We start from the raw sequence: 12586 nt of genomic DNA on the forward strand, positions 1-12586 counted from the left end.
GCCATGTATGTATTCAGGACATCCCCGCTGGCTTTGCTCACACTCGGCTTCTTGCCTGGGGCCAGAATCCCCATCAGGGCCTTTCTCCGGCCTGCATCCTGCATCCTAGGAAGCCTCTGCGGCTTGCTTTGTGAGATGGACTCTGCAGGCTTTGTCAGACCGACCACCCAACGGGTCCAGGCCACGAGGCGCCCCCTCGGAGAATCGGAGCTCCTTGAGGCAAGAACGAGTCCCTCGTGCCCGTGTAACCAGGCTGCCTGGCAGAGTGCCTGGCACGGGGCGGGCATGTAGTAAGCGGCTGCGTCAGCGGCTTCCCTCCTCTCCCCCCAAGTCTTCTCTCCTCAGGCAGAAAAGCCTTCAAGTCCCCTCCTCTGTCCAACTGTGTCCGTCTCAGTTCATGTCCTCAGTGCTGTCCCCCACCGTCCCCACTGTGGGTCTTAGGAAATGCGCCCCATGGCCTGTGTGTGCAAGGGCTAGCACAGGCAGCGCGTGTGTGTGCACACGTGTGTGTGTGTGTGTGTGTGTGTGTGTGTGCGCGCGTGCAGGGACGTGTGCATTCACCAGCCTGCCATCTCTGGCGGACGTACTTAGCAAGGAGGGCCGGAAGAACGCCTCTGGAACTCGGTACCTCTCCTCTTTCATGGCGATGATCCGGTCGTCAGGGAGCGTGTATGTTTCCTCGGTGGCATCCTCCGAATACATCTCCTCGGAGAAGTCCAAAGCCACGTAGCACAGCTTCTCCTTGATGGCTCTGACAAAGTCCAATTCAACTGGGGAAAGAGAAAACCCCGGATGGGAAAGCAGGTTTACCGGAAGAAAAGCCTGTTTAAGAGCCGGCGCTTATGGGGCCAGTGCCAGGGTGGGGCAGCGCTAGGAGGAGACCCCTTTTACATTTAATTTAGTTTTTAAAAACCCTCACCTTCCGTTAGACTCAATGCTGTATATTGGTTCTAAGGCAGAAGAGTGGTCAGGGCTAAGCAATGGGGGTTAAATGTGCGAGTGCAGCAGATCAAATCAAATGACTACCGAAACCTTTCGCTGGATGGGGAGGGGGCGTAGCAGCAATGGATGGCTGAAATCAGGAGAGACTTCTGGAAGGAGGGGGCCCTGGGCTGCACCTCAGAGGGGGTCAGGGAAGAGAGGAAGGACACTCTGGGCCCAGGAGCACAGTCTTTGAAAGCTACAGGGGCAGGAGATGGGACTTTGTGTATGGAAAACAGCTGCTATTAAAGGGGGGCGTGAGCGGAGGGCCGGGATGAGGAATCCTGTTTGAAATCTCCTCAAAAAGGCTGGTGGGACCCAGGCTGCCATCAGAGGAGACAGGCTGAGGGCAAAGAGGCCAACGAAGAAGGGACCAATGAAGAAGGGTTTGGAATCGTTCTGGGGAGATGAAATGAGGGCCCAAACCAGGCACATGTTTAACCTGGGCTTGTTGAAATGAATTGGACCTCTGTGGGCAATCCCTAAGCTGCTGCTTGGCCCTTTGCTTGGCCCTCTGCAGCGCACAAGAGGTAGGTGGTGTTCGCTCTCTGACGGGGCTTGGCCCCTTTCCCGAGGCTGCCTGGTCGGGGCTGTGTGTCTCACCCATGGTGCACAGGGAGTAGCCTTTCTTAACAAGGTTCTTCATAAGATACAAAGTGAGGTCATGGCCGGCCACCTCCATGTCCATGATAGCATCGGGCAAGATGTCGCCGCTTTCAATGGCAACGCCGTAGGTCATCTGATCTCCAGAATTCACAATGAGTCCTGGAAGAAGAGAAGGCCCTGGTGAATGCCAACGAAGCAGCTCAGCCTCCTCTGGAAGAAGTCAGAGCATGGTCAGCCAACTCTTTTCAGCTGAGCTAAGCTGGGAAAACTAAGAGGGGAAGGGGAGTGGGGACCAAAGGGAGAGGGACAAGGGTTCCAGAGAAACGCTGCCTACGGTAGCACCTCCTGGGGAAGCCACCCCTGCATTCCCTTCCGTAGCCTTGAGGTCAGGGAATCCTGGAATTCAGAGCTCAGAAGACCCTTAGAAGGTGGGCACAGAATGCCACCAGCTGGGAGGGGCCTTAGAACTGCTGACAGCCATCTTCTTAAGAGAACGAGAGACCTTAGAAGATGAGGGATCAGAGCTGTCACTGACCTGGGGGCACAGAGGCCCAGAGCTGGACAGAACCTTAGAACCTAGAAAATGTGAGAGTGTGAATGTGAGATACAGGAGACCCTGAAGTATGGCATCTCAGAGAGGAGGGGGCCGCCCCTAGAGATAACCCTCCCCCATTCCTCCTTGATCACTGGGATGCCAGCTTTAGGACCCAGGCCTAATTTTTCTGGCCTACTAATTTGGAAAAACAATTTTCTAGCCAGAAGACTGGATCCCATCCCAAGCTGGTAGGTCCTTTTGCTTGGAAGAAGGCAAAAGCCCAGCTCTAGAGGGTGTCAGGCCAGGATTGGGTTTTGGCCCAAGGCTCCAAAGTGGGGCTCCACTTGAGAGTCAGAGAAAGGCCTCGATCTCCCCCAAATTCCAAAGAGGCGTTCATGTATGAAGAGCTCCAGATCAGAGACGGAAGAGGCCTGGGCTTGAATCCTGCCTCCGACAGGGGAACCTCTGACAAGTTATGGGCTCGTCATAGATGGAGGGCTGGAAAGAACCTTAGAGATCGCCGAGAGGAAAATGAGGCCTAAAGGTCAAAGCGGCTCGCGTGTACAATAAGAGGAACAATGCTGGCGTTGCCAACCTCCCCACGCTGCGGTGGGAGGACACCTGTTCAGACGGGCATTGTCCATTGGCTGGCAGTTCTCTGGGGGGGACGTGACTCCCCATCGGAGTCTGATTAGCAGTAGATATAAATGATGGCGTAGCAAGACCTGGAATGTTGGGAGTGGGAGGAAACTTAGGACCTAAAATGTGGCCTGCCCGGGTTGGGGTAGGCCTTCGAGCATGGAATGGAGCCAGGAGAGACTTTAGAATGTAGGACACGAGCCGGGAGGAACCTTAGATCTGGAAGAGACTTTAGCAAACAAGTAGAGGATGTCAAGGCTGGGGAAAACCTTAGAACACGGAGTATAGAACGTCAGCGTCTGGAGGGGTCCCAGAATACGGAATGTCCGAGCTTAGCATGACTTTAGAACATGGAACAGAGACTGCCAGCAAGGAGGGAGACCCGAAAGAAGCTTCTCCTTCAGCCCCTTCCTTTGATAAGAAGGGGACATTGAGATACTAATTTTATAGCCTGGACGATACATTGGGGAAAACCAATTTCAAGGTAAAACAGAATGGAGACACCAAGCACTCACCAGATGTCCGGCCTGAAGAAAAAAGCGACATGATGTCCTGGATTGCTAAGTATAAGGCAGGAACTTTAAAGGATTCAAACATGATCTACAAAAGAGTGTCAGGACGGGCCATTATTGAGGACGAGAAGCAAGGAGAAGGCAGCATTCCGCAAGAGAAGGCACATTTCCCCCATATATCAGATCAGTTGCATAAGCAATATCTACTTACACGGTCCTGGGGTATCACTGCTGGAAGAGACCCCGATCCTTTGATTCTCCATCTGGGGCACCTCGAGACATCCCCAACTTCTCTCAAAGCACCGCCCAACTCCTACTTGAGGCCTTTCTTATTCCCGTCCTCATGCCCACTCCCAAGCACTAGTGCTCTCTCTCTTGAAATTGCTTTGCAGCAGCATTTATCCAAGACCCATATTATCTTTTTTTTTAAACCCTTAACTTCTGTGTATTGACTTATTATAGGTGGAAGAGGGGTAAGGGTGGGCCATGGGGGTCAAGTGACTTGCCCAGGGTCACACAGCTGGGAAGTGTCTGAGGCCAGATTTGAACCCAGGACCTCCCGTCTCTAGGCCTGACTCTCCATCCACTGAGCTACCCAGCTGCCCCAAGACCCATATTATCTTGAAGACAGACTAGAAACTCCCTGAAGACAGGAATTTTCTATCTTTGCATTTCTAGCCCTTAGAGCTGTGCCTGGACCAAATGTTCGTTGAATTGATTTGAACAGAAATCTCGTCTTCTCCAAAACCAACAAGCAGCAATCAAGCCTTTGCTTGCAAACTTCCAAGAAGAGGAGGCAGCCCAGGGCTCCTTTGCAGAGGAAACTGATGCCCCGGGTACCAAGCTGGCGAATGGCATCATGGGCAGGATTGGGAGAGATCACAACCTCCAACAAGAGAAGGCTTGTTCAGGGTGCTGGGCAGTGTAAACGATGGGCCCTTAAACACTTCCCTCATTTTGCAGCTCTCTCTCTCTCTCTCTCTCTCTCTCTCTCTCTCTCTCTCTCTCTCTCTCACACACACACACACACACACACACACACACGGATGCTCCCAATTCATGAGAGGCTAAATCAGATTACAGGCTATTGAAGCTGTGAACGATGTTTGACTCCTTGACCCACAGGGACCCAGACTGAAGAAGGAATCTTAGAACACAGAACATCAGAACTTGGAAGAACCTTAGAATGTAAAAGTGAGTACCAGAGCGAGGCACCGGCAGGGTCTTTAGAGGCTGACATTCTTGCCATTCCTGCTCTCCCCTCCCCCCCTGCTTACCTCTATCAATTTCTCTTTATTGGCCTTTGGATTAAAGAGGTTTTCTGTCACCAGAAGGGGATGTTCTTCTGGGTCTACATGGAGCACGTTGTAGAAGGAGTGATGCCAGATCTTAGGAGAAAAAACAACTTGGTGTGATTCCTCTCCTGTCCAGAGCAGCAGCCATTTACCATGACCTCATCTGGGGGCTCACACAACATTCTGCTTCTGTAAGATGCCCCTTCTGCCCACTCTCTCTTTTTTCTAATTAAGACAAATGTCTTTCCCTCCCAGCCTTCCACTGCAAGGAGGGGGAAATGAAAGTGAGACTAAATTCCTTGAAACAGTTATGCAGTCAAGCAAAAGGCACTCCCTCAATGGCTCTGTGTGAACCAAACGTCTCACTGGGCTGCCTGGCGCCATCTTGTCTCTAAGGAGGTAGATAGCTCGCTTCCTCATTGATCATCTGTAGCTCTGGATAGTTCTACTTGGTTCTCAGGGCTTTCAAAGTAATTTCTTTTGACAGGGAAGTTAGTTACTGTGTAAACTGTTCTGGTTCTGCTTATTTCACCCATCGTCCATTCCTACAAGTCTTTGGAAGTGTTCGTTTTTGCTCACCTTGATGTTCCAGGACACATGGTTCTGGTTCTGCCCATTTTGCCTTGCATCAGTTCATACAAGTCTACATACGTCGAGTTTCTCTGAAGCCATCCGTTCATCACCTCCTAGCCCAGTAAGTAACATCCCCTCACCTTGACTTATCGAGTCATTCCTCAATTGTTGCTCCTTCTTCTGACTTCCTTTTTTTTTTTTTTTTTTTTTTTTTTGCCATCCTGAAGAAAAGCCACTATATATGTTGCTGATCTCCTTTGAGAATGGGTCTATCAGTCATAAAACTAAGTCGCAGGTTGGCCATCGTTGGGTAACTTTTTACATATAATTCCAAATTAGTTTCCAGAATGTTCCTCTGCCTTCACCTTCACCTTCACCTTCACAGTAGACAACTAAACGAAAAATATTAGAGATTTATGTATTGCTAGAGAAATCTTTTTGAGTTGTTGAAATCATGTGAATGTGTGACCTTGGGCAAGTGCCCTACAGAGGCCTCCATTTCTTTACCTATAAATTAAAGGGGAGAACTCAGTAGTGTTTGAGGCCCCTTCCACACAACGTTCTAGAGCTAAGTGGTGCACTTGGAGTTTTTTGCCTCAGGTACTTACTCACTGTGCTACTTAACTTTGGCCTGCCTCAGTTTCTTCAACTGTAAAATAGAGACAGTATGTCACTGGGTTGTTGTGAGGATTAAAGGAAATATCCGTAAAGCGCTTAGCACATAGTAGGTGCTTTAAAAAGGCTTATTCCCATCCCTCCTCCCCCTTCTGCAGGTCTAATTCTATCATGGCCACTAGGGGATATCCATCAGGTGGAGCCCAGTCTGCAGGGATGGCCACGTCTCGTCTCTGGAGCCCCGTAAGGCTGAGAGTCCCTGGGATGGAATAAACATTTGCCTTTTCACTATTCCTACTTTAGACAGGAAGGCTCAGAGAGGTTGCCCGAGGTTAGTCACTGCCGTCGTAGGCTGAGGTGGACGATCCTGCTTTCTCGAAGGGGAGTTGAGATGGAGACCTCGGGATTGGCCCCTTGGCACTCAGCCTTGGTGGAACGAAGGAGTTCCTCCTTGACCGTGATGGATCTAACCAGGGGCAGCAATAAATGCTTGCTGTTGGCTGGACCCGACCTTCCCCTCCTGGTTCTGTGACCGGGATACTCACTCTTCAAAGTTTAGCTCCAACGATGAATCCCAAATGAGGCCTTTCCAGAACCTCCTGGTGTTCACATGCCCACCAAATTCTTTTCTATTTACTCTGTATAGATTTTGATTTCCTTTTCTATGTACTTAGTGTCTCCTTGAAGGCAAGGCTGATCTCATTTTTGTCTTTTGATCTCTAGCACCTGGTAGAGTGCTTGGCATACAGAAGGGACTTACTAAATGCTTATTGGATTGAATGGAATTATAGAAGAGAACTTAGCAGGCTGAATCGTCCAGTTGAACCCTTTTCATGGACAGGGTTCCTTCGTTACTTAGTCCTTGGGTACAACTTTCTTTTTTTTTCCCCATGGTTACATGATTCATGTTTTTACTTTCCCCTTCACCCCCTCAAACCCTACCCCCCCCAGGCAACGTGCATTTCCACTGGTTTTAACATGTGTCATCAATCAAGACCTATTTCCATATTATTGATAGTTGCATTGGGGTGGTCATTTCGAGTCTACATGCCCAATCATGTCCCATCAACCCATGTGTTCAAGCAGTTGTTTTTCTTCTGTATTTCCACTCCTGTAGCTCTTCCTCTGAATGTGGGCAGCATCTTTACCATAAATCCCTCAGAATTGTCCTGGGTCATTGCATTGCTGCTAGTACAGACGTCCATTACATTCGATTTTACCACATTGTGTCAGTCTCTGTGTACAATGTTCTCCTGATTCTGCTCCTTTCACTCTGCATCAATTCCTGGAGGTCTTTCCAGTTCACATGGAATTCCTCCAGTTTATTATTCCTTTGAGCACAATAGTATTCCATCACCAGCATATAACACAATTTGTTTAGCCATTCCCCAATTGAAGGGCATCCCCTTGTTTTCCAGTTTTTTGGCACCACAAAAAGCGCAGCTATAAATATTTTCGTACAAGTCTGTTTATCTATGATCTCTTTGGGGTACAAACCCAACAATGGTATGGCTGGATCAAAGGGAAGGCATTCTTTTACAGCCCTTTGAGCATAGTTCCAAATTGCCAGCCAGAATGATTGGATCAGTTCACAACTCCACCAGCAATGCATTAATGTCCCAGTTTTGCCACATCCCCTCTACATTCATTAATCTCCCCTGCTATCATTTTAGCCAATCTGCTAGGTGTGAGGTGGTACCTCAGAATTGTTGGGGTACAACTTTCTGAATATGGCCCTAACAAAGCTCTTCTCTTAAAGGACTTCTTACCCCGAGGTGGAAGTAGCTGTCCTGGTGACTATACTGAGCTGAATGGTCCCAAGAGCAGCCATCCTGCCAGTTTCCCACCCCCATCCCCTGGCCACACACTGACCTTTTCCATGTCATCCCAGTTGACAATGATTCCGCGTTCAACGGGATATTTCACAGAGAGATTGGCCAGTCTTTCGGTGACTTCACTGCCAATGAAGGTATCCCTCGAATCCATTCCAGATTTTATTTTCTGGAAAATGCAGGTGGCAATTTGTCATTGGCTGGACTTGGTGTATCATACTAGGAGGACAGAGTATTCTCTTCTGTGGGTGCATCATGGAAGGGCATTCAGGGATGAACAAGGGCAGGGCTGAATTTATATTTCTTTTTTCTTTTCTTTTTATTTCATTTTAAAATTTATTTTTAAAAAATTTCCACAGTTCCATGATTCATGGTTTTTTGCCTCCTCTCATGCCTCCCAGAGTTGACGAGCAATTCCACTGGGTTATACATCTATCCCTCGAACCCAAATCCAGATTATTCATGTTTGTAAAAGAGCAGTCCTTTATGACCAAAACCCTAAGTCACACCCCTATAAACAAGCGATAAAGCCCATTTTCTTCTGGAGTTTCACTCCCACCTGAACTTCTATTTTTTTCTGCTACCGCTTCTGGATTTGCCCATGGATTAATTACACTTAATAACTCCCCTCAGAGGTAGTTGGGGATGGTCATTCTTATTCCATTCCTGGAGCATTTCGGAGCCCCAGTAATGAGGCCCATTTCCCCCCCAGTGTCTCCAGGAAGGCTTCATCTTTCAGCAAGGCAATCCTCCTTCCCTTTTTCTGGATTTCCTGTCTCATTCTCACCCTATTCCCAAGGACCTCCCTGCTCCCAGCTCTTTGGCTCTGAAGCCCAGCCCTAGGCTCTTTGTTGTGGTAGGGGCTGGCCTCAAGTCAACCAAAGCCCCAACCAAGGAGATGACTGGATACCCTTCTCCAGGGTGCCAGTAGCTAGGAACAGAGATGTTAGCATTCCCGTTCAATATGAGAGGTTGCCGGCAGGGCAGAAGATGGGGAATGCTGTGTGCCCTGCTCACACGGGCCTCGGGCTCAAGACAAGTGATTTAACTTGCATCTCTGCGTCCCTGGGCTCAACTAAGCAGGCAGGAATAGGATCTGTGCTTAAGAAACAAGGAGAGGTTCCGGGTTAAGATGGCGGCAGAGTAAAAAGCAGCTCTTAACCTCTCCTGACCGAAACACACAAAGCTCCTCAAGGGGACATAAAAACAAGTCCAGATGAACGGAGGAACCCCACAACAGGGCACAGCGTGGAAGGTATGTGGAATCGGGACATTTCCATGCTATAAAGGGGTGAAACAGCTCTCACTAAATTGCGGGCTAAGCAACCACCCCACCCCACCCCCTCCACACACACCACCTATAGCACCGAAGCCAGCTAAAAAGAAATAGAGTAAGTTTGGGGCACCCATCGAGTCACTGGCAGCTCCAGGGCCTGTTCCTGAGAGCAGCAAGATTTAGGTCACCAAAAAGCTAAAGAACGCACACGAACTCTGAGCGCGGGCACAGAGCGCCAACGCAGAGTGCAGGCACGGGTGGAGGCAGACACAGCCGCGAGATAAGGCTCTGAAACCCGGAGTGAGGAACCAGTGCAGACGGGTATACGACTGTGAAGCAGCGCCCTGAGACTTTTAAAGAAACCTCCAGCAGAGGATCAAGCAAGGGGGTCCACCAGGGGGCTTGACCTTGGAAAAAACCAGACCTCAGACCTCAGGAGCCAAAAGACAGCAGACAGTCGCTGAGCCCGAGGATAAAGCTGAGAAGCTGCTGGGCTAATGATGGCTACCCAGACTCAGGAAGTTCAGAAGAGAAAGATTAACAACAAGAAAAAGAAGTCTTTAACACTCAACTTTTACACAGAGAAAATCCAGACAACCGAGCAAACAGAGGAGGAGAACAAACAATCATCCAGACCCTCCTCAAATAAGGAAAATGGGTCATAAGCTATGGAAGAGTTCAAAACTGAGATTTTGAGGAAGATGGAAGAGATCTGGCAAGAAAATAACAGTTTAAAAGGTAGAATCTTGCAATTGGAAAGTGAGGCTCAGAAATCAAATGAACTGATAAGCAAATTGAACACCAGAAATGACCAGATCAAAAAGGAAAACCAGAGGATTATAGCAGAAAACCAAAAGATCATAGCCGAAAACCGAAAAATTATAGCCGAAAACCAGTCCCTAAAGGCTAGAATTGAGCAATTAGAAGCCAATGATCTCTCAAGACAGCAAGAACAAATAAAACAAAGTCAAAAGACTGATAAAATAGAAGGAAACATGAAATATCTCAATGAGAAAGTGACAGACCAAGAAAACCGGTCTAGAAGAGACAATATGAGAATCATTGGTCTTCCAGAAAAAGCAGAAATTAAGAGAAACCTGGACCCCATACTAAAAGAAATTATTCAGCAAAATTGCCCTGAAGTCCTACAACAAGAGGGCAATATAGACATTGAAAGGATCCATAGAACACCCGTAACATTTGATCCAGATAAGAAAACGCCCAGGAATATAATTGCCAAATTCAAGAGCTTCCAAGCAAAAGAAAAAATCTTACAAGAAGCCAGAAAGAGACAATTCAAATATCAAGGAGCACCAATCAGGATCACACAGGATCTGGCAGCCTCCACGCTAAAAGATTGCAAAGCTTGGAATACGATATTCAGAAAGGCAAGAGAGCTGGGCCTGCAACCACGGATCAACTACCCATCAAAATTGACTATATATTTCCAGGGGAAAGTATGGGCATTCAACAAAATTGGAGAATTTCAAGTATTTGCACAGAAAAGACCAGGGCTAAATGGAAAGTTTGATATCCAACCACAAAAATCGAGAGAAACATGAAAAGGTAAATAAGAAACCGAGGGGAAAGAAAGAAAACTCATAATTTTTAAATTTGCCTTTTTAAGGGCCTCAGTAAGATCTTATTATCTGTATTCCTATGTAGAGAAATGTTATGTATAATTCTCTGTAGTGAACTCTATTCACTATTATAGTATTCACTATTATAGTAATCAGAAGAATAATTCACAGGGAGAGAGTGGAACACTAAATAATCTAAGATGACATGGGGATGGGAAAGAGGGGGTGAATAGTAGGGGACACCAAGAGAAACTTGAGTGAATAAGAAAAATAGGATATTCTATTACACACAAAGAGGGCATGGGAAGGAGAGGGGACAAATACTATTATAAGAAGGAGAGGAAGAGAGCATTAAGAGGTAATAATAAAACCTTACTCTCAGTGTAATCAACCCAGAGAGGGAAGAGTAGCTATACTATCCATTGGGACATAAAACTCTTATCTAACCCTCTGAGAAAGTTAGAAGGGATAAACCAAGGGGAGCAGGGGAGTGGGGAGGTCAAAAAAAGGGAGGGGAGAAGAAGGGGGAGGGAATTCCTAAGGCCTTTAAAAACAAAAAGAGGGGAAAAATAAGGGAGAGGGTAGAAAGGGAAGTTAATCAAGGGAGGGGATAAGGGATAGGGTCTTAATAGCAAACCACTGGTTTTAAAGGAAATAGTATAAGAAAAAGGGGGTAGGAATAGGGGAGAATTCGAAAATGTCAGCAAATGCACAACTGATGATCTGAATGTGAATGGGATGAACTTGCTCATAAAACAGAAGCAAATAGCAGAGTGGATTAGAAACCAAAATCCTACCATATGTTGTCTACAAGAAACACATATGAGACGGGTGGACATAAACAAGTTTAAGGTTCAGGGCTTGAGCAAAATCTTTTGGGCATCAAATGAGAAAAAGAAGGCAGGAGTGGCTATTATGATTTCTGACAAAGCCAAAGTAAAAATAGATATGATTAAAAAAGACAGGGAAGGTTATTACATGCTGATTAAAGGCAGTATAAACAATGAGGAAATAACACTGCTCAATATGTATGCACCAAGTGGCATAGCATCCAAATTCATAAAGGAGAAACTGGTAGAGCTCAAGAAGGAAATAGATAGTAAAACCATAATAGTGGGAGATCTAAATATAACTCTTTCAGATCTAGATAAATCAAACCAAAAAATAAATAAGAAAGAGGTAAGAGAGGTGAATGAAGTCCTAGAAAAATTAGATTTAATTGATATGTGGAGAAAAATAAATAGGGAAAAAAAGGAATACACCTTCTTTTCAGCTGCACATGGCACATTCACAAACATTGACCATGTTATAGGGCATAGAATCATTGCAAACAAATGCAAAAGAGCAGAAATAATAAATGTAAACTTCTCAGATCATAATGCAATAAAAATAATAATTAGTAAGGGCACCTGGACAGGCAAATCAGAAACTAATTGGAAATTAAATAATATGATTCTCCAAAACCAATTTGTCAAAAAAGAAATCATAGAAACAATCAACAATTTCATTGAAGAGAATGACAATGATGAGACATTCTACCAAACTCTGTGGGATGTGGCAAAGGCAGTACTCAGGGGGAAATTTATATCCTTGAGTGCATATATTAACAAATTAAGGAGGGCAGAGATTAATGAATTGGGCATGCAACTCAAAAAATTAGAAAGCGAGCAAATTAAAAATCCCCTGATGAAAACTAAATTAGAAATACTGAAAATCAAGGGAGAAATTAATAAAATCGAAAGTAAAAGAACTATTGAATTAATAAATAAGACTAGAAGCTGGTATTTTGAAAAAACAGATAAAATAGACAAAGTTGTGGTCAATCTAATAAAAAAAGGAAAGAAGAAAACCAAAATGACAGTATCAAAGATGAAAAGGGAGACCTCACCTCTAATGAAAGGGAAATTAAGGCAATCATTAAAAACTATTTTGCCCAATTATATGGCAATAAATATAACAATTTAGGAGATATGGACAAATATTTACAAAAATATAAACTGCCTAGATTAACAGCAAGAAATAGAGTGCCTAAATAATCCCATATCAGAAAAAGAAATTGAACAAGCCATCAAAGAACTCCCTAAGAAAAAATCACCAGGGCCTGATGGATTCACAAGTGAATTCTATCAGACATTCAAAGAG

At 45.9% G+C, this 12586-nt stretch overlaps 1 protein-coding gene across 1 annotated transcript in view; it reads right to left on the reverse strand.

Annotated features, from left to right (window-relative positions):
• The window catches only part of LOC123252825 (actin-3-like), a 43660-nt gene that overhangs the window by 8487 nt on the left and 22587 nt on the right, over positions 1-12586 (reverse strand). Inside the window, exons 2-6 of the mRNA XM_044682065.1 lie at positions 7629-7757; positions 4551-4661; positions 3277-3361; positions 1585-1746; positions 588-770 (exon numbers count right to left, since the gene is read on the reverse strand). Of these exons, the coding sequence (XP_044538000.1) occupies positions 588-770; positions 1585-1746; positions 3277-3361; positions 4551-4661; positions 7629-7757 (670 nt within the window). The remainder of the gene's footprint in view (positions 1-587; positions 771-1584; positions 1747-3276; positions 3362-4550; positions 4662-7628; positions 7758-12586) is intronic.

This window comes from Gracilinanus agilis, chromosome 6 (genome assembly GCF_016433145.1).
Source record: "Gracilinanus agilis isolate LMUSP501 chromosome 6, AgileGrace, whole genome shotgun sequence".
Lineage (NCBI taxonomy): Eukaryota > Metazoa > Chordata > Mammalia > Didelphimorphia > Didelphidae > Gracilinanus > Gracilinanus agilis.